The sequence below is a fragment of the Anolis sagrei genome, chromosome 3, assembly GCF_037176765.1.
Source record: "Anolis sagrei isolate rAnoSag1 chromosome 3, rAnoSag1.mat, whole genome shotgun sequence".
NCBI lineage: Eukaryota > Metazoa > Chordata > Lepidosauria > Squamata > Dactyloidae > Anolis > Anolis sagrei.
The window spans coordinates 243,149,977-243,176,689 of NC_090023.1; the positions used below are offsets into that span (position 1 = coordinate 243,149,977).

At 38.2% G+C, this 26,713-nt stretch overlaps 1 protein-coding gene across 1 annotated transcript in view; it reads right to left on the minus strand.

Moving 5' to 3' along the window:
• Positions 1-4,411: 4,411 nt before the first annotated feature.
• The window catches only part of GPR149 (G protein-coupled receptor 149), a 44,299-nt gene continuing 21,997 nt past the window's right edge, over positions 4,412-26,713 (minus strand). The window contains exon 4 of the mRNA XM_060767673.2: positions 4,412-8,216. Coding sequence (XP_060623656.2) covers positions 7,644-8,216 — 573 coding nt within the window. The 3' untranslated portion in view covers positions 4,412-7,643. The remainder of the gene's footprint in view (positions 8,217-26,713) is intronic.

Genomic DNA, 26,713 nt, shown 5'->3' on the forward strand with positions numbered 1-26,713 from the left:
GCATTATTGCATCCTGCTGTTTTGCCTAGAGATAGAAATCTTTTTTCCCCTTTTTTATTATCATGTATAAATTAAAAAAACTCAAAGATTTTCTCCCAACTGGGTAAGGTAATCTGAATTTTGGTTCATTTTGGAACATCCCCCCCCCCTTTGAAAAAATACAGGAATTTTTTCTGCAAGGGGAGATTCATTTGTGGGTTTTTGTGCAACGTGTTGTGGCTGCTGCTGCATTATTTTTTAAAGAAGGAACCCGGGGATGGTTGTTTATGTAATTTGCAAAAGGGGAAAGAGCCAAGTTTTCAGGTAGGTCTTCCTGTGCTAATTGCAGATACTTTGACAGAAAAAGTACCAGTTAAGCCACTCTCAGACAGAGGTGAGCATTACAAATTTTAAATTTTTAAAAAGATCTTACAGCTGTTGACAGTTTTTGATAAGAGATTTGCAATTGTCCTTAACTTTCCAAAGCTAGTGTCATTGATATTTAATGAACTTCAGGTTTAGTATTTTCTGAAAGGCCAGAAAAATGGAAACTGGTCAGGAAAATCAGGAATATTGATTTAAAAAATCTGGAATAGCCAGTGGTATTATGGCAATTAATATATCAATGCAATGCTTTTTCTAAGAGGATGCTTGAAAAGAAACTACCTGCCTTTATGGCAGTTAAAGCACAGTGCTGGTATAACACAACTGTAATGTAATCACACACACACATTCCATATAGTGTATTTCAAGTATGCATGTACTGTGTGTGTGTGTGTTTGTGTGTGTGTTACATTTATTTATTTATTTATTTATTTATTTATTTAAAGCATTTATATTCTGCCCTTCTCACCCTGAAGGGGACTCAGGACGGATCACAGAACACATACATCGCAAACATAGAATGCCATTAAACAGACAGGACAGACAACAGATAAAGGTATAATGTTGGCATTTTCCCCCCAACTTCAGCATCCTGGAAGTTGTGCTTGATTCTGGCCACAGTGGGGTGCTGTTGCTCCATCCTCTATGATGAAGAGCCTTGATCACATACTTCCTCCTTCCTTTGATTGCTGGCATTTCTTCTTATAATGCCATAAAATTCGTCCCCACTTAAGCGGTGCTTAATCTCTACTCACAGCTCACAGCTGTTTTCAAACTGCTTAGGTGGACAGTAAGCTGGGCTGAAGGTCGAATGCTCACCCCAACCTGGGCTTCAAACTGCTAACCTTTCGATTGATAAGACATATTGCTGCTTGTGATTAACTACGTGTGCTAAAGCCCGGCCCTAGAACACCAAAGCTTTCAACAATATGTGTGTATTATATATGTGTGTGTGTGTATATACACACACGTGCACATACAAGTAGACAGACACATATCATTATTATATTCTCAAGTTGAAATATTTAATTTATATAATATGGCTTTACACATTAAAACAGAATAGAATTCTCTTTCATGTCTGCTTTCAAAGATGTGGGGATCCGCATTTTTTTTTATCACTCACTGGTGTCCTATTTATGGCCCATTGGCTTTGAAGTTCTTTTCTTTCTTGGAAACTCTCCAGGGAATGGCATTGGTCCATATCCCACTTTGAGTCCCATTGTTGTGTGTGATTATATTGTTTTATAATGGAGAAGTTGTTTGGTTGCTTAGGACTAGACAATTTGTTATTTCAAACAAACTAGATCCAGCTTTGCTTGCTTTGAAGATATTACCAGTCTTAGAGTCATCGGCAAATGGTGGCTGGCTGGATTGAGCTGCCCTTCCTTTATTCCTCCTGGCTAGCTATTAAATTCTGCCATAATGTTAACATGACAATAAAAACCAGAAATCAGACACAAGGCTACTTTAATAAAAGGGAGGAAAAGGTAGAAATGTTAATCTATATTGTAAAATGTGTTAGCCTCCTCGCTATTTCTAGTTTAACAAAGAGTCCTCAGTAGACTGACATAATGGAAGAATAAAAATGTAGACATAATTTCTCTTTATTTTTAAAAAAACTATGGCATAAGGAGGTTCCTAAGACCACGTCTGATTTTCAGGTCGCTTTTTGTTTTGGAAAAAAGGCCTCTTTTGAGCCTAAAAAAGTTACTTAATGTTTCATCATTTTGAAACAACAAAGCAACAGAAACAATCTAGTTTTATATGTGATGTGATATTGAGTTTTTAAAAGAATTGTCAGAAAAATCAGCAAAGAAAATAGAAATAGAAAATAAAATCTGGGTGGCAACCTTTAATTTTTAAAAAATATATATATATATGATAACTATAAGTAGCATTTATAGATATGGCTGTTGAATAATAATTCCTCGAATATAATTTGCCATTTATTTGATATATGTGTATTCTGTTTGGTCCACCCAACAGTGCTCAGAGTAGCTTATAATATCAAAGCTATTATTTTAAAATTGTGTGCAAAAATTGCATCAACAGTACACTGGTTTGATTTGTGATGAAGTGCTTCGTATGCATCTGGGAATGAGAATTGAAAATATTTATGTGTTTATTCTTTGACTTATTAGCACAGTCTAATACTATAAGTTGTGTCATGGCAAAAAAGCAAAAAGCCACTCCACATTAATCATGTATTTGCTATTCTAATAAATGTGACGGCCTTACAAGATGTTTATGGAAATAATCCATTAGCACAATAACAAAAGCTATTAGAGGTACTTGAGAGGTTTACAGTAAGGAATTAATGACTAAGAAGACTGACGTAACTTTGCAAAGGTTCTTCAAGGTGGGAAACAAATTGTATTCCCTATTCCATAATACTGGGTTGCAATTCACAATCCAATTGTTGGACTTTTTGGCCTGAATATGATTGTGTTGAAATAAATTCTCTTAAGGTGACTGAAATTTGCTAGCATTTTTATGTTATTAGTTTTGCTAATTTTAACTAATGCAGATAGAGAATAAATTTAACACAGGAGATTAATGCAAACCGCTTTATAGATTTGTGGCTAAGTTATCCTTCCAATGTATTGTCAAAGGCTTCCATGCCCAGAATCACTGGGTTGTTGTAGGCTTTTCAGACAATATGGCCATTTTTTAGAAGCATTCTCTCCTGACGTTTCACCAAACGCAGCACCCAAACATAAATCAAGGAACATGAAAGGCACTGCAGACTACTTCAACCAGAAAAGTCAGCCATAGCAGAGCACCTGATGAACCAATCTGGACACAACATGTTATTTGAGAACACAGAAATGCTGGACCACTCTAACAACTACCATGTCAGGCTACACAGAGAAGCCATTGAAATCCACAAGCATGTGAATAATTTCAACAGAAAAGAAGAAACCATGAAAATGAACAAAATCTGGCTACCAGTATTAAAAAAAACTCGAAATAAAGAACAACACTCCAACACAGGGGAACTCCAGACAAGAAACAATCAGGGACAGCTAATCACCTCTCAACAAAGGATTCTCCCAGGTACTAACAAGCCATGCCTAAAAACTGTCAGGCCATCAAATGCTAATCAAGGTGGCCAATTAAATCCTTCACACCTACCTCCAACAGACAAGAGTTCTTTCTCCCACCCTGGACCTTCCACAGATATATAAACCCAATTTTCCTGGTTTCCAACAGACCTCACAACCTCTGAGGATGCTTGCCATGTGCAGGCAAAATGTTACGAGAGAATGCTTCTAGAACATGGCCATATTATTACCCTTCCAAGTTAGTGTCATTGAACAGGACATAAAAACAAACACATAAAAACTAAAGCTGGACAATGGGCTTTAGTTTTACCAAGGCAGAGGCAGAATTCCAAATGTTCAGAGAGAGAAAAAAAATCAGGTTGTTTTGCTAAGATTTACAGTCTAACAAAATAAAAACAGAATCGTGAAAACAGGACTCTGTGTAATAAGGAATGTTCTCAACATTAAGCTTCAATGTGATTTCCAATGCATTATTCAGTATCTAAAACTACCGTCATACAGTTAGCTCAGGTGCAGGATGTATCAGCTTTTCATATTACCCTAAGATTTGTCTTCCCTGTAGTGTGCCTACAAGATCTCATCACTTTGAAAACACCCTCAAAAAGGTCACTTTGACAGCCAACCTTCAGCCCACAAATGTCATGCCTGCCTTCTGAGATGCATTAAAGGTCATGGGGTGGGGAGTGGGGGAGTTCAAAAGAGAAAGAATGGAATGATATCTCATTAGATATTTAAAAGATATTTTAAAAATTTAAATCCAGCTGGGGTTCTAAAAATGAGAAGCAGTGCACCATTTCTAGTGCTCACTAATTCATGAATTGGAGGGAAAGAGAAGTAATTTGTCTCTTGACGTATACATGAGTAGCTCTTGGTGGACAAAGAGTAACATCTGGTCATTCACTTTCTGACCGTTTTACTCAGGGATAGAAAATGAAACACAAACCAGTCAGGCAGAGTCAGCAAAGAACAGTTTACAGAACTGGCATAGAAGGAAATTTATTCTTTTTTTCTATCATACAACAGCATTACAGTACTTTACAATTAGATTGGGTTGAGAACCACTTGTACGTTCTATTATAAAGCATTATCTAAATTCTTACCCGAAATAAACACAACTCACCAGTGTTCAAATATTGTTTGTAAAATTGTTTCCTACACAAAATATTGAACTCTCTAAAAAGTAAGGATTAAGCAGGATTCTGAAAGCAGAGTTGGCTGAAGTGTTTTGATTCCTTAGGCTCCAAGTGTCCCTTTCACAGCCTTGTTGCAACTTCACAGTTCATGTATTTTATTATTTTATTTTATTTGTCCAGGATGCTGGGAATGAGTGGTTTTTAATTATACCCTTCCATTACCTGAAATAGGAAACATTGTGGGGGGGTTTTATTGGAGGATGCTCTGACTTTTTGGCTGCCATGGTATTTTGTGAGTCATGGAGAGACTCACCTGCACAACTGGCTGAGAAGAAACCTTTGAGGAATGTTGAAGGAATAACAACTGGCCATATTTGTAGTGATGGTATTTGCAAGAAGTATTTCAGTGGAAAAAAACACTAGTGATTTTCTTTCTCATTAGGAAGTTCAAACATGCTGGGCTTCATTCACCATTTCACTTACATGTTGCAGGTTTATGCCTATCCAAACCTGTTAAAGTGTCCTTCAAAACTCTAGGTGATTGGTTTATTGGGGGGGGGGGGGGGGGTTGATTGCAGCTGCATCATCCATCTCACTCAGAGCCTGGCAATGGTGGGTGGGTATTATGGAAATTCTAGTCCAAAATAAGGTACACCCTTCCCCAAAGCTCTGGGCTCACTGAACAATTAATAGCATAACCCCAGCTGGGAATCCAAAGCAAAACAAAAATTGCAGCACTGACACTAATCTGGCTAGGTTGAAAAGTTTGGAGAACTTAAGAATGGATCGAACAGGGCTCTGACACTTTGGCAAGAAGCTTTTCAACTCCATGAGACACAATCCAAAGGCTTTTTTGTATTTCTGGGATTCAGTTTGTGGCATGAAACACAAAAGTGAGATGATGGGTATTCAGAATCAATAATTTGAGGAAGGGCCTTCTTTAAAATGACCTAATTGAAAATTCTCTTTTTTGTTAAGGGACATCGTGATGGAATGAAAGATAAATTAATCTCTGTGATTAACAGTCTGATTGATTCGGTGCGGATTAAAAATTGAAAACCAGCGAATCCTAGCTAGACACTTGCACCTGTTTTTCTTGCCATCGTAAGAATATGACGAGATTAAGAATAAGTTGATTCAGGAGATTAGAATGTTTCCCAAAGATGATCTCTTTTGCAGTACTGCCTTGTGAGATTCAAGCTTGCTTGAAGGAGACTCAAGCTTTCAATAAATCACTACAGTACTTGGTCTGGGACAGTATTTGATCTGAGGACCTTTCACATTACATAATAACAGAACTACGATCCCATTTGAACCACCATGGCTGTTGCCTATGGAAAGATGGAATTTGTACTTTAGTGAGTCTCTAAAACAGATGATGATTATAAATATCCCTCCTGAAACTGCAAATTTCAGGATTCCATAGGATGAAACCATGGCAAGTAAAGTGGAATCATAGAACTGTATTGTGAAAACGCCCCTCAGAAATTTCCCAATACTCCACAGTATTTATAATTCCCAAATTATAAATTAGTACCTAGGAGGTTACACAAATATCAGAGATAAATCCATGGCTGTTAAGACCAAGGCTGTGCAAAAGAGGCCAGATTAAAACTTCACTTTGTGATATAATGTCAAGGTTGGTCTCAACAAAATATTCGGGTGCATATTTGATTTCCAATGAGATCAGACAATTTATAATCTTCAGACTGATTCAGTGATGTAGCTTTGAAGCCCTCATTTACAGATGGTTTCTCCATTCAGAGCAAGAAGAATTAAACATATTTTTTAGATGAGAGTATGGTGAGGGCCACTTTGCTGGAGTCAACGGCTGCCTTGTTTATACATATAACAAGCTGTGTGCACACTGGAGTTCCAGTATATGTAGATTAGTTTTTAGTTCATACTTCACATCACTGGAATTAACCTGTTGTCTAGCTTGTGCCTATGTAATAAACTTGACACAAACCATTTTGTTGCTACCATATTAACCTTATGTTGAATTTTGGATACTAAAAGAGATAAAGAGTTACTAATGTCAAATAAGATGAACTACAGTTCTATGGCCTGTGTTGTCAGGATTTAACATTGCAAAACATGACTCAGGCTTTAATATGCAATGCCACACAAAGCAATTAGCCTCATTTACAATGTGTGGATCCTTGCATTTTGCTACCCACATTTAAAGAGTAGAAAGCCACATCAATTTTTGTATTACAAGAGGAAAATCAACATATTTTCTCTTTTATTTGAAACTGTTACCGCACTGGGCTTAAAATTACCTAGCTTCACTGCTGCATCAGAGGCAGGACGGTAGAAAACTCCATCAAAGTAAGCGGATAAATTCCATGTATCTTTAGAAATATTTTCTTTAAAAATGTATAATTCTTACTGATGGTAGTTACTTTTTATAAAAAAAATAATAACCACTCAGGTGAGAAATTGCTTGGCTATCTCTCTCTTTATGGGCATCATAATTAGGTAAACTAAGATTTAAAATAGTAGTAAGTACTCATTTAGAAAAGCATTGTCTTCCTGCTGGTGCCAAAACCTGAACCACATTACAAGGTTTGGCTGAAATCCTGCACATAGTTAGGCAGCATACTTCCCACTGATATCAATGGTAAGATGTCATAGGGGTAATGCAAGTAGTTATACCTCCACACTGTAGCCCCTTTCAGCTCATTGTAACCAGAAGTGGTGGGCTGTTTATTTATTTATTTATTTATTTATTTATTTTGTCTTTAACCTCCATTCCCCAATTCACTCCAATGGATGGGAAGAAAATGACTAAGTTAGATCCATAGTTGGGAGAGCTCATGTCCAGAGGAAGTAAAAAATTCAAAAATTTTGAAGGTGGAACACTTGAGTTTTTGATTTGCAAGAATGATAACATCTTATGCTCCAGACATTTCTCATTTCTCTCCGAGTTAAGCAGCAATGGAGAAAGTGATGAATTTTCTCAGCAACAATATATCATTGTGAGCAGAGCATGAAAAAAGGAGGTGGGATAAACTGCAAATCCCAGAATTTTTTGGTTACTCAGGTCTAATTTCTCTAATTGTTTTTATTCTGTATTTTAGTTGCTGACTCCATCTTCTTCTCTTTTCCTGTAGGCTTTATTTAACATTTGTATTTCTTCTTGATAACCTTCTTTCTCCAGATGTTGCTTTTTACTATTCTGCCTGTGAGCTTCCACAGTATCAGGAATGGATATATTAATATCACTGTTGGGATTGTTCGATGGTATGAAGAGTGAATAGGAAGCCGTTTCCCCTAAATCGCAGGAGACAAATCTGTTTTCTTTCCGAGAATAACGCAGTGATGGAGACCGGACTTGAGTAGATGACTGGCTGATATTACTGATGATTGATACCGTGTCCATAGCTTCTTCGTTGTCACAGATTTCAAGCACTTCTAAGTGAATCTTCACACTTGTGTCAGCAAAGGTGGTTGGAGAATCCTCAGGGTTTGGCTCATGACCCACACTCTTAGAGCGATACACTTCGATTTTCTTTGATGTGGGTGTGATTTTCTGTCCTTCTGTGCTTACCTCATATGTTGACAAAGAGAGGGTTTTTCCAGTGGGTGCATGGAGAGAGACGGTCCCTTGAAATGCACACAAAGGAAGGGCTAATGCACCGCCAGAACGCTGGAAAGAAAGAAAATTGCTATTATTTAATCTGGTTTCCACAAGTCAAGAATCCATTGTCAAAAATAAAATTACTTCTCACTTATTCTTTTCATTGCTGTGCACTGAGTGAGCTTTCTTTTCTCTCTCTTTCTCTCGTGTCTTCAGTTTAATCAACAGCATAAAACACTTTTGCATGTTAAAAACTTTACAATTCTTTATGCTGACTTATAACAACAGAATACAAGATCTTCCACATCAGATTGTCCATAGCATAATTTAAGTCTCTTCTTCCTAATTCGCCAAGCTGGAGCACATAAAATTTTAGTTCTTCTCTCTTTCAGGAGTTTCTAGACCAAGATGCACAGACCATGGGTTCAAGTTAATAAATTAAATAACAAATACATGAGGAATTGGAAACATGTTAGATAGGAGGAGAAAGATTAGGAAGTCCCTCCATCAGCTGCCCCAGATAAGCAAGAGTCCATTGCATCATAGAATCATAGAATAGGAGGAGACCACATGGGCCATTCGGTCCAAACCCCAATCTTCCATACTAGAAAAGCACAATCAAAGTACCCCAGATAGATGGCCATCTAGCTTTTACTTAAAAGCTTTCAAGGAAGGATCTTCCTTCACACTTCAAGGCAGATAGTTCCATTGTTGAACTGCACTTATGGTCAGGAGATTCTTCCTAATTTTGGGTGGAATCTTCTTTCCTGTAATTTGAATCCATTGCTCTAAGTCTTAAGTCTCCAGTACAGCCTCTAAACCTTCAAGGTCAGTACTCAGGTTTCACCTAACTGCATCTGACAAAATAGGAATTTTCTAGATTCCCCAGGAAGATACTATTCTGCCAGAAATTAATACAGAGTAATGACAAATTCCTAGATATATACCTTTTAATGAATTTTTAAGGTTCTCCAATGCAACTTCTGGAAGAAGACATTCATTTCAATAGGGTTTGTGATTATCCATATTTTTCTGTTTCCATAATAAGTTCAAGCATATATCCCCAGTTGATACAAATTTCTAACACAAGTGAAATCAATTGTTATTTTTCTTCCTTTCTTTTCCCCATATGAAAATTTTGAAATTAATTGCCAGATGAAGTGTATACACTGCAGTGCCCTAGTAGCCAACCACCTGGCACTGTCATGACTCCTGCTGCAAACATCTGGGAGTTCTGTGCTCGGGCTCTGTGTGTCTACATTTCTCTGAATGTTAACAGCCTGATGTTTTTCTAAAATCTATTTAATGCATCTGAAGTGCACAGAAAAGGGAGGGGAATGAAGACAGATGGTTCTATCACACACTGAGTCCAACATGAGAAAACTAACTTCAGGCTAGTATAATTAGATTACTAGAAGACAGAACACATTACAATTCTTGGGATTCTTCATGAGAACAAACACTTGCTTAATGCAATAGATATCTGAAATCATTTGGGGCCTGTTTTCCTCTTGCTCATAGCCAGGAATACTAACTAAGAAAACAAAAAAATGTAATTAAGTTGTGATTGTCTCTGATGTTACTCAATTCCCCCCACCCCCATTTGTCTGCTGTCTAAAATATCATCGACATTTAGGTTTGGAGAAAGTGGTAGGAAGACGTTTTCACCTTCGGACACTACTGAATTATAGAGTTATCTGCTCAAGCTGGATAATAACATAAAGATGGGTCCAAGGAATTACTATATCTTCACTATCTAGTTAAATAGTGGAATTCACTGTCACTAGATATAGTGCTTCCTTCAACTTGGATGGTTTTAGAAGAGTGTTGGATACATTCATTGAGCTGACAGGGCCATCAGTAGCTACTAGGTAGGATGACTATATATCCCTTCTAATGGCTGATTCATATAATTCAGGACTTCATGAAAATGCAATTCTGCAATTCCAGCTTTGAAAAACAGACAAAAATGGCTAATATGACTATAAATATAAAATAAACAAAAATTTGATAACTTGGGAATAGTAAGTGGAGGATGGAGGCGAATCCTACCACCTGACACCATTTTACTGCTGGCATGCTGGAGCAGAAGTGGGAAACATTGTGGAATTGGGTACTGTTTACAAGTTGTATCCATTAATAGCTAGGGACAGGAGAATTATGGGGAGGAGATGGGCCATCAGTGAGATGCATTCTGAAGTAGGGACAGTGGTGAAAATCCAGCTGAAAAGCCAAGTTGCCTGCCCTCCACAATAAAGTCCTCAGTATGGATATCATTTGCTGGAAAAGTAAGATAGAAAGTCAGTTGTACACATGCCCTACTAATAGGCTTCCAATAAGTAACTGGTCAGCTACTGGATGAGCAGGATATTGGAATTGATGGACATATGGTCTGATAGAGAAGGTCTCTCATGCTCTTACATAGATGCATGGAGTCCCCATCCATTTGATTGTGCATTGGGCAAGATCATAGAATCCCTGAGTTGGAAGAGACCTCATGGCCAGGACCCCCAAAGTCATCGTTAACTTAAACTCCAGAGTTTGTAATTGGGCTTCAAATCATGCACTGGTCCAAATGCTGCTGGATTGTAATTGCAATGATTCCTCACTATGGCTATGCTAGCTAAGGCTGTTGGGACTCACATATAAATGAGAACCACATTTATAGAAACTTGGACTGGAAGTCTAAGAGGGTCTAGCCAAAATAGGCAATAGTGAGGAACTCTGAAAGCTGGCTCACTGAGACTGTTCTTTGAAGCCCCTTTCTGAATTTGATCTCCATTGATACTGTTTGAACAGGGCTTAATTTCATCACAAATGTGAAATAAAAAATAGCAGGTGTGACTGAATTTTAAAAGGACATTGAGCTAGAAAAGAAAATACATTTTATTGGAAAAAAGATACAATTTTCCCTTGTTCACATCTTAATTTGAAATACTCTGAAAAATACTGTAATTCTTTTCTCAGTAGCAGGTTCTTGTCTTTCTACGTTATTACACAAAATGTACTTGTAAGACTACTTTAAAAAGCATTAGGGACCTATATACCAATTAACTGAATATTTCTCCTGCCTCACATCATGCACTACTTTTATTTCTTTAAAAGCATAATTGTATTTATTCTTTGAAAATAAAAATGGAGGAGGAAAGTAAGTAATGCACAATGTGTTTATTTAGGTCTTGATTAGAGCAAAAGAATTCAAATGCACCAGGTAAAGCATCTTTTCTTTATTAAGAAAGGATGAAGCAATTTTCTAAATGGGAAAATCTTTTCTAAGCATAGCCATGATAGGAAAAATATCTTTTTAGTCACTAATTCCCTTGGCTCTTTCATTATTTGGTTAGTCTAGCACCATATTGGTTGAGATTATTACTACTGGTCTCATCTGCCAATCTTAGAATGAAAATTCTCATTTGCACTGAACAAATCAGTTGTACTTATTTTATCTGTCATGAGTCATATTACTCTAATTTAAAAGTCAGGAAGATCTCTGAAACTATTATCACAATTCTATCTGGCAAGTGATTATTGTGAAACTGTATGTTGGAGGTGAAACATTGATCTCATTTCCTAAACCTATTTATTTCAGAGTAAACCTATCTGATTTCAAGAGGATTGACTTCCAGGCAAATGTGATGATGATTAATACTACTAATAATACGAATACTATTAATCTTTATTTATAACCCACCACCATCTCCCCAGAGGGGACTCAGGGTGGCTAACATGAGGCCAAGCCCAAAATAATACAACACATTTAAAACAGAAAAACAAAACACATCATAACAACAAATATGATATAACACATGAAATCAATGATGAGAGCTGGGTTACTATTAGGACAAGAAATTATACACACATGGATAGTGGGGGGTTGAGTGAAGTCAAAAAAGAAACCCTGGTTTCTATGTCAGAATCACTCCAAATAATAATAATAATAATAATAATAATAATTATTATTATTATTATTATTATTTCTGTTTACCATTGATCATACTCGCACAAACAGACTATAAACAGAGGCAAAACTCTGTGGCCTAAATTATTCATTGGAACTTATATCTCAAGTACCACCTGCCAGTAGTAAAGAACTGGTGGGGTCATAAACCTGCAAATATATTGGAAAATGAACACGCAAAAATACTGTGGGACTTTCGAATCCAGACTGACAAAGTTTTGGAACACAATATGTCAAACATCACGACTGTGAACAAGAAAAAAGTTTGGATTATTGATGTCGCCATACCGGGTGACAGTTGCATTGGGGAAAAACAACAGGAAAAACTCAGCCGTTATCAGGACTTCAAAACTGAACTGCAAAGGCTCTGGCATAAACCAGTACAGGTGGTCCCAGTGGTCATCAGCACACTGGGTGCCGTGTCAAAAGATCTCAGCCAGCATTCGGAAACAATAAACATTAACAAAATCATGATTTGTCAACTGCAAAAGGCCACCTTACTTGGATCTGCACGCATCATTTGAAAGTACATCACACAGTCCTAGACACTTGGGAAGTGTTCAACTTGTGATTTTGTGATATACGACATCCAGCATATAGCTCTCGTTTGATGTTACATACTGTGGTTTTATGTCAGTAAAATAATAATAATAATAATAATAATAATAATAATATAACTTTATTTTTATACCCCACCCCCATATCCCTGAAGGAACTCGGGGTGGCTTAGTTCAGTCAACAGGGGGCAAGTCCAGTCAACAGCTAAAACATAACATGTACAAAATGCAATCATCAAATGCACAACGGAACATCCACGTCTTTAGTTCTTTACGGAATGCGGATAGGGAGGCTGCTAGATTATAGTCTGAACCATGTAGATCCCCAAATAGGTTCACCACTTTGTACAGTTCCATTAAACTCTAAAGTCAAGAGGTAATTCACTGCCCTATGAACACTGAAACCACAAGCCACCATTGTGTAAATATGGGAGATTTCACACACACACACACACACACACACACACACACACACAGAGAGAAAGGGGGGGAGGGGGGGAGAGAGAGAATATAGTGGCCCAGTGAATATGAAAGGACTGTAATTTAGATCACCTTTGCTTTCTGTTTACAGCCAGCATTGTGTTGTCTTGAGCAGACTTTAGAACATTACTGTTTTGACCAAAATTCCCAGGCGGTATCTGGTAGCTGGAAGTTTCATTAGTTGAGGTGTAGTTCCCACACAGGAAATCACCATTGGGATTTTTACCTTGGATTCCTACTTCAGTTTAGCAGTTTGAATTAGCTGACCCTTCGCTTCCTTTCAGCAGCAAGTCCTAACAAACTAAAGGAGCTGATCTGCACTCTATGCAGTGCTACTGAAAACCCATGGCATTAGAAGGCAGAATGTATGTGCTGTCATCATTTGACTATGGAGGAAAGGAGATTTTTCTAACACAAGGGCAGGTTTCATTGGATTTGCCTTCCAGATGTTGTGCACTGCAACTCCCATATTTTATCATCCATTTACTATGCCACCTAGGGGTCATGGGAGATGGCGGCAAGAAATTTCTCTTTTATTCTGGCCTGTGTGCATATTTAAGCACTAAGATCAAGGGCATGTGGAGGAGTCATTTTCACGTGGCAGCTTGCTTCCCTGACAAATCAGGGACAAGCTGGAGTTAGAAATAGTCTTATACTGGTAATAGTCTCATAGTTCATACGTATATTTTCTCTCTGTGGGTGTTCCTTCCTTTTTATTTATTAATGGCATGTGTTGTATTCCTGACAATGACCTGCAAGTGGACAGGTCTGAATGCATTTACTTCAAAAATATTTCAGAACCCAGTAAGAGCAAAGGAGCCATTAAATACACTTACATATAAAATGTATCTCTGTATTATATTGTTTCTGAAAATTGCTCAATTGCAGCATGACAGCAAATCTTGGAGTGGGAGTGCAGGATGCAAAATAATGGCTTTCAGGAAAGGAAACTAGCAGAAGGTGGACATCTGGCAAACTTAAATGTATTTAGATTGATTTTGTGTATGCATCTTCCCGAATGGAAGGTTGTCGTTAAATCCTCTGGCATATCTTTGACCTTTGTTGTCTCTGGACAGCTTATTTGACAGTGCGGCAGCATCATTTGGGGACATAAGAAGTAGAAGAAGTTACTAAAGGGGATAAACAGGATATAAATATGTGGGGAACACAGGGAATGCATATACATGCATGCAGTAATTAAGGAATTGAAGGATTTAAAAGGGCCCACCAAGGAACCAAGCACAAGTATATTAACACTGGAAACAAAACAGAAATAGTGACATGGATTTAGACCTCCCAACAATTTCAAACAAATAGAAACTATATTTTTAGAATGCATAGAATATGTTTTCTATTCACTGTCTGTCTTGCAATAAAGAGTTAGTATTCTATTTTTTATTTTTTATTTTTAAAAAAAGAGAAATGTGGGCGGGGGAGAGAGGAAGTCTGGCCAGAGTTCCTGTCTTCTCTAAAGAGCCTGTAATAAATTGAGAGCTGCTTGTGGAGTGACGTGAATATATGAAGCCCCACCAAATGGTATTGAAAGCAGTGGGAAAGGGAGAACAATGACAATCTGTCCACATTTATATCTGGAAACACATTTACAGAAAAAGGAAAACTGGAAATATTCCAAAAGACAAACCATAAAAGCTAAATTTACCTCCTGTGACATTTGTATGGATTTGACTGCTGTATAAATGATTTTTTTTAATTTTTGCTTCCAGAGTTTCTAGCCTGTTCTTAGTGTACTACATTGTGTTTACAATACTTCTAATCTTAGAGACTCCATTATGTCAGTTGTTGTTGTTCTTGCTTTATTTAAAGTGTTAATAAAATGGGCAATGACCCTAGAGCAGCGGTTCTCAACCTTCCTAATGCTGTGACTCCTTAATACAGTTACTCGTGTTATAGTGACCCCAAGCATAACATTATTTTTGTTTCAATTTCATAACTATAATTTTGCTACTGTTATGAAACATAAGGTAAATATCTGATATGAAGTATGTATTTTCATTCACTGGACCAAATTTGGCACAAATACCCAATATGCCCAAATTTGAATACTGGTGGGGCTGGGGCAGGATTGATTTTTTCATTTGGGAGTTGTAGTTGCTGGGATTTATAGTTCACCTACAATGAAAGAGTATTCTGAACTCCACCAATAATGGAATTGAACCAAACTTGGCATATAGAACCCCCATGACCAACAGAAAATACTGGAAGGGTTTTCTGGGCATTGCCCTTGAGTTTTGGAGTTGTAGTTCATCTACATCCAGAGAGCACTGTGGACTCAAACAATGATAGATCTGGACCAAACTTGGCACAAATGCTCAATATGCCCAAATGTGAAAACTGGTGGAGTTTGGGGAAAATAGACCTTAACATTTGAGAGTTGTAATTGCTGGAATTTATAGTTCACCTACAATTAAAGAGCTCCTTGATCTCCACCAATGACAGAATTGGGCCAAACATCCCACACAGAACTCCCATGACCAACAGAAAATATTTGAGTTATTTGGCAGGAATTGACAGTGATCTAGAGGAGAGCACGCCTGCTCTCCCCTCCCTGCTTGGAGTCTCAGAAACGACCCTCCCCTTGGCTGAGAAGCCAGAGGCCAATCAATCATAGCAGAGGAGGGCTTTTGGTGGGAGGATTCATGGTCTGTTTCCAAAAAGGAAGAGAAGAAAAGGTGAAGAAATCTTCAGCCTTCTCTTCCAAAGGGGTTCCATCAGAAATATGTGTTTTCTTATGGTCTTTGGCAACCCCTCTGAAACCCCACTCACGACCCCTCCCCAGGGGTCCAGACCCCCAGGTTGAGAAACACTGCCCTTTGTGAATAAACTGCCAAGTCTTTCAGAAAATTATTGCCAACAGTTTTGAGGAGGATTAAATGCTTTATTACGGGAAATGCTGTCCATATGTGATGATTTTTCTTTCTTTCTATGGTGTTTCTAAAGCTACAGTAGTGGAGTCAGGTTATTTTCCTCTCGAGAAAAATAGAAACCCATTACAGGAGATAAGCCCCACACTGGAAGTATATTTCCAGCATATAGGATGCTGTTTGAACAAATGGATGCAGCATTTAGAAATAGTCTGAGAAATGAGCCACTTCAGCTTCCAGATCTATACATCAGCTGAAAAAGTGTCATTCTCTGACGTCTTTGTTGAGAGCCTGGTGAACTGCACAATGGCTTATTTATCTCAACCTGTATTTTTCACCATGGCTTTTGCAACAGCAGAGTTCATTGAAGGAGACACAGTATTCAGTCCATCTTGTTTCCTTCCATTTGTTGTGTGCCTAAATAGGTTCTGTGTGCGTAATAGAGCCTCCTGAAGCACATGCTGGCGGCAGTGAACAGATGAGATTGTAAGTCAAGAAAAAAACTGGCACAGCTTCTTAAAGAGATTGGTGGAATTCTCCATGGTCCTGACAGGTCACAGGGACCTCTCTGTATCTAAAGTCCTTCAGAAATATATAAACATCATGTGCTGTTTAGCAAAAACATTCTGCTGGGAAAACAATAGTCAACTTCAACAGTTCTAGAAACATTTCTCCTATGTTAAAAGGTGGTGGGAAAGCTTCTCAGTGAGAATTACAGTTGATCATATTGAGCATTATCTTTTGTTTTGGGGTTTTTTTTTTTTACATATATTTGTATCACTAACTCTTGATTGGACCTCTATTTCAAAGAGAAGAAATAATACTTTTGCATACCATCTAGCAGTCCCAGTTTGGCAGGAATCATTTTAATTCTTGTCCAACTAGAGCTGTTTTTAAAACATTCAAGTTTTTCTCTTCTCCTCACACTTTCCTCCTTTTTCCTAGGCTTACTTCAATTGCTCCAATTGACTCAGGCAAAAGCAAACTACTGTGACCTCTCCTAGCTTTTGTGTTCTTCCTAAAATAATAACATGGACTATGGCATCTGATGTTGCTTGGTCACACATGTCCTGCTTTTCTTTCTTTCTGTGAAACAAGCTTTTGATACAATTTCAACATGCCAGGATAAACCAAGGCAACGTACTCAAGTAAAAATGGACACATATTCTCTCTAGTATAAAAAACAACCAGCCTCTCAGTACCCAATGCCAGCAGCATATGCAGCCAGCTGTTACTGCGCTTATGTTGTGCTCATGGGCATCCCACAGGTCTTTGGTTGGCTACTTTTCAAATAAAATGTTGGACAACATGGGTCTTTGGTCCCATTCAACAAGACTCTTCTTATATTGAACTCACAATGATATTTGTGTATGTAAGTTGCTAGTAGCTCCTCCAGCTAAAACCCCTGTTTAGACAAAGTTTAAATAAAGTATTATCTCAAAACTAGATATAGCTAACAGAAGGTAGGTCTGGGGAAGGGAGGGAAGAAAGGAAAGATAGAGAACAGATATTTTATTCATTTCATCCTTTAGTTCAATACTCAACACACACATACTATACAAGTTACATCTAAGAACCCCATTTGGGGTTGCCAGAAACATTTTGCTATGCCTTGAGGTCTTGTAGAGAGGTCTCCTGTGTTCCTCTAGTGAGAACAACACACTGTGAGAGGATATGGGTGAATGCTGTTCTGCTTAGCCCCTTGGTTGTGGCACACCCTTTCCTTAGGGGACTGGTGGAATACTAATAGCACTGACACTGCAGCACCAAGTAAAAAATATGGATTTACAATAAAACCTGACAATGTACAGGCAATCCCTTGGTTACAGACAAGAATGGTTATGTAGGCTTCTTTTCATATTTGTATGCAAGGTCGAACCTTTTAAAAATGTAACTGCAGCCAAAAATGTTTTTCAATTTTGGATAGGATAAGGAAGGGTTATTTTTTTATTTTTTTATTTCACATATTTGTATCCTGTCCTTCTCACCCCCGGAGGGGGACTCAGGGCAGCTTCAGAATAGGCATTTGTTCAACCCAACAACAGTAATAAATGATAAAAGCAATTAAAATAAATAGTCAATGCTTTAAAATTACTAAAACATTGTTTAAATTACACAGGGTTGAAATCATAGTCCAGGCCAGTCCGTTGTCATTCACACAAATTTGGTCTCATTCTAAATTGCTGCCTCTACAGTTTGAACGCTTGGTCCCATAATGTCAGGGTCTGCAATACAGACAAAGATGAAGGGCTACCAGGCCCAGCATCTGAGTCAGTAGCAAGCAAGGAACAACAACAGCTGCATCTTGACATTGAGGAAGGTACCCCTGCAGTGCAGGACCAAGTGTGTCAGGCAAGTGGGAGTCCTGAGTTAACTCAGGATCAGGAGAGCAATGAGGCAAAGTTAAATATCCCAGAAAGACTGCAACTGAGGGCTCATGCTATTCAGCTGCATCAGGTTAACATCCCTGTAAAGTTTTTTTTGTCTATGTCCTGTTCAGAAGATTTCACCCCTTTTTTATGTCCCTCTGACAACTGGATTTTGAAAAATGTAGGCTGTTGTAGAAACAAGGATTGGTGATCAAGCTTCAGTGGAGACATCTTTTTCCTATAATAATAAGAGTTAGTTTGCCTTCCTAGAATTAGTTTTCTCCCACTTCTTGTCTCACCTCTGTTTATAACTAGGAGTCATATGCAAGTTGGATATTTGTAACACGGGGATGGCCTATAATTGCAAAATAGAAGAAATCTTTTCAGGAGGAAAAGATAGATGCACCTTAAGGTTACCATAAGTTGGACATGATCTGAAGGCACACAACAACAACCATCAGACAAAGTAACAGCAACACTGTTACATGCCATAAACAGGGCAGCATGTCAGAGTACTACTGAACTCTTGAGATGTGATGCAATCATCATATTGGGCAAGAAAACAAATATATCAAGTTGGAAGACCACAAGTTGCTTGTGTTGTGTTGCTTTGTACTGGAATTGGTAGGTTTGAACAATTACAGTGTGGCCCATCGACAAAAGGTGCAGATAATGGCTTTGCTGTATAAGGGTTTTAATTGTTTGTAAAGCCATTGGATTTAATGCATAATATTTCAGGAGTGGTATTTGCATATTTTTTAATTTTTTTCCAGTTTATGTGGGGTAGTTTAGCATCTTTGAAATTCTGAGCTTATGCCATTAAGGACCACTTCATGTGTTGTGTTGTAATGACCTTCAAAAGTGAACCAACTTCTCATAGTATATTTCCTGTGTTAGTAGAATATTATCTTGACAGTACCGAGGTCAAGTGTGTTTCTACTGCTGTTTTCTAGTGGCATTCAGAACTGTTGTTTTTAATTCTGCTTTTAGCATACTTCTGATTTTTTAAATTGAGAATCAGGTCTTCAAAGCCATATCACTGAAGAGTGACAATGATAAGTGTTTTGTTTTGAGTTGTACTGCAAAGGGTGGGGGAATTAATGGGCATTTCATACTTACCTGGCTTATGTACCTGTTTGTCATTTAATACATTAATATTTGAGATAAGGGATCTGATATTTTCTGCCATTGGTCTAGAGACTGACATGGATCTAGAGCTGCTACAACCCCATGTAGATCTAAATAGAAGTGAGACACATAACAAGAGCCATACTTGATCAGACCAAACACCAGTCTTCTGTTCATACAGAAACCAACTAGAGCCCACAATTAATATAAAATGGACATGCTCCCCTATGATTTGGGAAATATGTAGCTATAAGGACTAACAGCTACAGATAGGCCACCGAATAGTACTAAAAGACCCAGAAAAGTTCAAAAACACTTTCAGGTTGGAATCTGTTTTGGAGAGTATGTAAATTACATGGTGAAGATCAAATCTGTGATGTTGGGCATTGTATGCTGAAAGCTAAAACCTGATTCTTAAAGAAAAGAATAGAAGGTGGAAAGGAAGGATGAGAGTGTTCATACCAAGTGCCACCATCTGCTGCCTGTCCTTCTCCAGCGAGGAATGCATTTATCATATAGAAAGACTTCAGGTGTTCTCATCCATCACAGAGCTAATTTTCTTTACATTAGAGAGCACAACATTTGCAGCAAATAAGGAATCCACTGGAGCTGGTCTCTTTCTTCTCTTGAGAAAAGCAGGCTAGAGTGAGGACATGCATTTGTACGCTGGATGAGAAGATTCCCTCCCCCCTTTCACCAGATAGCACTCTCTCAGACACCTGATGATTAATTTCAGAGAAAATCAGTTCCGTGACTTACGTGTGCTTGAAGTCATATTCCCCTCCATTTTGCAATAAATGTGGGGATATGTGCGTTTTGCAGAAATTGAACTAATCATAGATTCTCACCATGAAGTCATTAAGGCTTCGCAAATGGAGACAAGGAGTCTCATTAATTTGCCAGCATTCATTGACGGAGAGCACTAGATAATGGTAGGAAGACAAGTTTGGAAAAAATCTAACTACTTTTTGTGTCATTAAAAATGCACTGTGGGCAGCCCACGTGGTGAAACAAAAGGCTGCAGGTATAGTCTGCTTGGCACAAGATCGGCACAGCACTCCTGCAGTTTTGCTACTACCAGTGATTCCAGAGAAGTAGGCTACAAAGAAACATTTAAGGGGTGTGAAAGAGGAGAGGCTTGAATAATCTCTAATGTTCAGATATCTCTGTGCCTATGTTCTCAATAAAATGTTTACCCCACAGTCTGTTACAGACACTAGATCCCATTTGAACTTGGAAGGAAAGCAAGTTCAGCTCTTTTCAATATTTGAATGGGAGACCACCTCTGAACACCAGAGGCTGTAGGCTATATTTTGGAGGAAAGAAGTAGCAAAACTACATCTGAGTGGTTTTATTAGTAATTTGATTGTATTTTAAACATTAGTATTAAAATTAGAGGCTATCATACTTTGGACATATCATGAGAAGATATGACTCAACAGAAAATAAATAATGCTTAGTAAGGTAGAATAGTCAAAGTAGGCTTGATGGTGGCTAACAGTAAACAATTAAATATAGCAATGGCAACAAGAAAAACATTACTGATATCCTGATACCAAGCAAACCTTAGCTATTTTGTTAAGGTTTTGGAATATGTCGGATTTTGTCCATGTCTGCACATGAGTGATTTTAAGTTGTCAAAATTATTTTAAAATATTAAATGGTTTGATATACTTAACACTTACACTATTCTTACTCTTTTAAATGGTTTGAAAATATTCAAATTCATTTTATTGCACACTAACCTGAGAACCAGAGATCCATCTGTATGTGCAGGGAGGAGGATCAAAACACTATACTAAAATTAATTTTTTTATACAAATCTGTTTCCCCCTGGGGGCTGCAGACTATCCTTAAAGTGGAGCATACAACCCAAGGATATCATTGTTCTAATCCCAACAAATGCTACGTTCAGTAAAGGACAAGAGGGATCCTCTCACCTCAGCATGGTATATGGTAAACTCCTCTGCAGGAGTCTACGGTATACCATGCAGCTGTGGACAAGTCTACATAGGGACCACCAAATGCAGCGCCCAAACAAGAATCAAGGAGCATGATCGGCACTGCAGAGTAATTCAACCAGAGAAATCAGCCATAGCAGAGCACCTGATGAACCAACCTGGACACAGCATATTATTTGAGAAAACAGAAATTCTGGACCACTCTAACAACTACCATGTCAGGCTACACAGAGAAGCCATTGAAACCCACAAGCATGTGGTCAATTTCAACAGAAAGGAAGAAATCATGAAAATGAACAAAATCTGGCTACCAGTACTAAAAAAAAACCTCTAAAATTGTAACAGTAAATAAAAAACAAAACTCAAACACAGGGGAAATCCAGACAAGAAACAATCAGGAACACCTAATCACCTCTCAACAAAGAAATTTCCCAGGCAGTAACAAGTCACACCTAAAAACTGTCAGGACATCAAATGCTAATTAAGGTGGCCTATTTAAATATTCACAGCTAGCCCCAACAGACAAGAGTTCTTCCTCCCATCCTGGACCTTCCACAGATATATAAACCCAATTTTCCTGGTTTCCAACTAACCTCACAACCTCTGAGAATGCTTGCCACAGATGCAGGTGAAACGTCTGGAGAGAATGCTTGTAGAACATGGCCACATGACCCAAAAAACCTACCTACAACAACCGAATCCCTTCTTTAATTTTCAATGTGGAACAATTCACTTCTCTTACAGATTTCTCTTGGCTATCTGACAGTTGGAATTACTTCACAACTGAGTCCAAAATCAATGCAAAAATGAAATCACAGAGAATTCAGTGTCTTGCCAGAAAGACTTCCTAAAATGAAATTTCTGAAAAGGCCCTGTGCCTTATTGTTCACCAACTTGGGTGGGGCATCTCTCCAACAGATAGTATGTAACTTGGTAATAAATAAGTAAAAGAAAACCATGCCATGGTTACAAAAGTGTCAAAACTAATTATTGGGTGAAGAAAAAGAGGACGTTTCAAGGCAGCTGATGTGGTACAGTAATTAACCTACTCATCAGGAAGGCTTGTACATCATTTCTGTTATGATTCCACGAGGTGACTTAACACAGATCACTGTGTGCCATCCCGGTCTGTTATATCACTTCATTTAATAGGGAACTCAGCTGGTTGTGCTGAGAGCAATTGAGTCAAAATGGAGTAAATGAGAAACTAGAGGAAAGTGTCAGCATGCCTGGGGAGCCTTGGGTTTTTTAGAAATGCAATTCTTTTAAAGGGGTGGAGAGGGGAGGAAACAACACAATGTCAGTGGACAATAGAAATGGCTGAATATAGTTATTCCTTGTCTGGTGTAATACAGAGAGCAGAAATTGAGAGAACTGGTTCACTTGAATACAGACAATTCAATATACAGAAAAAAATAGTATAGAAACATAGAATATAACCTCCATACCTCTACTTGATATGGTCGTAAACATCACAGGGATATGGTTCCACAAATCACGCGGATGTGAACAGCTGATAACAGCAAACCCTATTATTTTCAATGGGACAAATAATGGGAATGGCAATAAGTGGGTCTAATTTGTACAGAAGGCCCTAAGTGAATAACGGAATAAGGAAAACCATGGCCAATTGAGCCACGTATATCAATTCCACTAATATGGGATTGCCAATATTCTGGAGAAAATAATAATTGACTAGATGGAATCCTAACTCTAATTTTGTTCTAAAAGGAAGGTATGTACAACGGTTTTGCTCTAAGCCATATAACAAGGATAGTAACCTTGATCTTTGTTTACTGTACGGAATACCACAATATCATGTTAAACATTATTAGAGTTCCCAGCTCCCAGAGACTGTGTGAGAGCACTGCCTTGAAAAGTCAGTGAAAATATATTTTCCTCATTAGTTAGATTTGACATTTACTCACTTGAATAACGTATAATTAAGGCATTGTGCTTAATACAATCTCTAGGGCTGCCTGCCTGGGATATCACAAAGGATCATCTTGAGATTTCAGGTTTTGGATCTCAAATCCACAAGAGCTGAGGTAGTTCCCTGGTTTTAGCAACCTAAAGTGTGGTGCATTTTGAAGATTTAGCAAAGTGTTGTCATATTTGTTTCACTGAATTACTGGATGGGGCTTTCAGCAATTTAATTTCATGCGTGGACTTGACAAGTTCTTTTTAGGATAGCCTTTCTTTTTCTCTTGACTTGAAAATATTTAAGCCTCTCTGTGTTGCTCAATATCAATGTGCTTTACTTTGGAGCATTTATTTTCAAAGCATCGCAGAGAAGAGCATGTTTATGTATAACTGAATGTTGCATCTCTCTGTCCTCTCTATGATGCGTCTCACGGACATACCATTACTGAAAAGCTGAAAATAGAAAAGTGTTAGGAACTGTCAGGAAAGGAAATGCCACATGCTTTGCAATTTACTGGAGTAATAAAACAGTTATTAATCATATTGAAGTACTTGTACTTGGTTCATCCATCTCACCATAGCCCTAGGGTACACCAGTCAGTTCTGGGTTGGGTTTTTAAAATATATATTTATTTATTTTTGCACTCTCCAGAATTCTTTTGCTCTTTTGCCCCATTTGTTCAAAAGAACAAATGTCAGATTTGTGACGGGCTGGCCATTACCAATTCAGGAAGCAAATAGGCCTTGTGGACTGAAGCCTTGAGCTTTAGATCCCATAGAGCATGAGGGCATGACAACATTTGCAAAATGTCAAAGAATGAAGAAAAAGAGAGAGGTGGGGGATAGCAATAGGCAGCAAGGCAGAGAAAGGATAAAAGTGCCATCAAAAGTGCAGTAGCTAGGAAAAGTTATATCGAGGACAGGAAAAGGCCACTTGTGCCTCTCTAAATATTGACAGATTACAGTACCCAACAATCCTAACACTTATTGCTAGGAATCTGTAAATTTAGACTTGTTGTCTATCTGGCCCACCTCTTTTCCCATAGATGCAGAGTTTATTCTTCTTTAAATCTGTAAAATGTTGTTGCATGGTTTGGAAAAGTTATAGATTATAAGCACCCAGATCTTGGACATGCTGCTGGCTGTGCTGATTCAGGCTGTTTGGATTTAAGAGACCAATAATATCTGGCAGGCATTTGTTTTCTACCCATGGACTAAAGAAGAATAAACTCTGCATCTATGGGAAAAGAGGTGGGCCAGATAGACAACAAGTTGTAATTCTTAGGTATCACCCCACAGAACTATTTAGGTAACAGCTACTTCTTGTGGCAGGCAAGGATCTAGCATTCTGGAAGGCTATGACAGCAGTAATGTCACTAAGGGGCGAAGAGGGTGCAAAAATGATAGCCTATTACAAAACTGTGCAGTGTCCATAGGAGTGACACCAATGCATAATGACTATATCACTGTGGATCTTTCTGCAAAAAATCCAAAGACTTTTATGGACAGTGACTGCAACTTCAATACCATGATCCCTCAACTATATTTTGTATGACAATTCAGAATGCTACCAAAGAAAAGAAAGGCAATGGCCATTTTAATTGCCTCCCACTTTACTGAGCATTATCCTAATTTTGAGTCATGGAATCTTATTATATGCTCAAAGTATGGCAACCTCAGGTGAATGATTTTGGCTTTTAGCAAGATGTATTTGGGGCAATTTTTGCTTTGGTCTTTTTGGCTTTATTTCCCCCTTTCTATATTTATCCTTGAGACTTTTACTGTATTTAACACACAACACCCCCCCCCCCCCCCCCAAAACTGTGTTTTGATTTTGAAGCACTGCAGCCTTCAATGGTGCCCAAAGGGAATTGGCCCCAGATCAAAATAGTTTTTCCTATTCCTGATCTATTTCAACTGGCATCAACTCATCAAATTCTTTAGCAGACCTACTTTCTAGCTCTTCCATATGAGGTACTTTTACACAGAGCTAATACTTATGGCATCTTAGACCATTAGATGGCACAGCATATGTTTCTTGGACATTTAGACAACACAGTGTATCCTTCAAGAACAATATTTTAAGCTGTTCAGTTCCCAAACTTGTGCTTGGCAGCTGTGATGGTCTGGATGAGAGAGAACAAATTGAAACTGAATCCAGACAAGACGCAGGTACTCCTGGTCAATTGTAAGGCTGAACAGGGTATAGGGTTACAGCCTGTGCTGGATGGGATTACACTCCCCGTAAAGGCACAGGTTCACAGCTTGGGAGTTCTCATAGATTCATCGCTGAGTTTGGATCTCAAGGTTTTGATGGTGGCCAGGGGAGCATTTGCACAATAAAAACTTGTGAGCCAACCGAACCCGTATCAGATTTGGCCACGGTAGTCCACACTCTCCTCACATCTTGAATAGACTACTGCAACATGCTCTACTTGGGGTTACCTTTGAAGACTATTCGGAAGCTTCAAGTAGTCCAATGGACAGCAGCCAGGTTTATCAGCAGAGCAGCGTACAGGGAGCATACAACTCTCCTGTTGTGTCAGCTCCAACAGCTGCTAGTCTGCTACCGAGCAGAATTCAAAGTGTGGCTTTGCCCTATAAATCCAGTCCAGCTTACCTATCCAAACACATCTCTCTTTATGAGCCAGATAGACCACGAAGATCTGCCGGGGAGGTCCTGCTCTCTGTCCTGCTGCTATCGCAGGTGCAACTGGTAGGGACGTGAGACAGAGCCTTCTTGGTGGTGGCCCCTCAGCTGTGGATCAGATTGGCCCCCTCCCTTCTAACATTTAGAAGACAATTTAAGACATGGTTATTTAAGCAGGTATTTGGCAAATGACATGGAAATATGGAAGTAGTTAAGACACAGAGATTGATGCAAGGTTTAAATGTTTTATGTTGTCTCTGTGTTTGTTGTTTTAATTAGTTTAATTTATTGCTATTGTTGATTTAATATGATATGTGATGTTTACATGTGAGGCATTGAAGGGGTGGGAAAAGCAGCAAATAAATAAATAAATAAATCTTTATGAGCCTTTCAGAAAGATTTGCTTTTGTTTTTAGCACAATGCTGAATTACTGCATTTGAGTCAGGATTCAGAGTTATTTAGGTTTCAGCTTTTCATAGCTTTTCATGTGAGCAAGCCTTACTGAATGCAGTAGTGAGATTTATTATAAGGAAACGTACCCTGGATTGTACTGCTAGCTGAAGGGACCAGGACTTAAAAATAAAGCACAGTCCTTGAGTGAATGTCATACAAAAAGCTGACATATGAGCAATGCTCTTTCAAATTCAGAGCTTACAG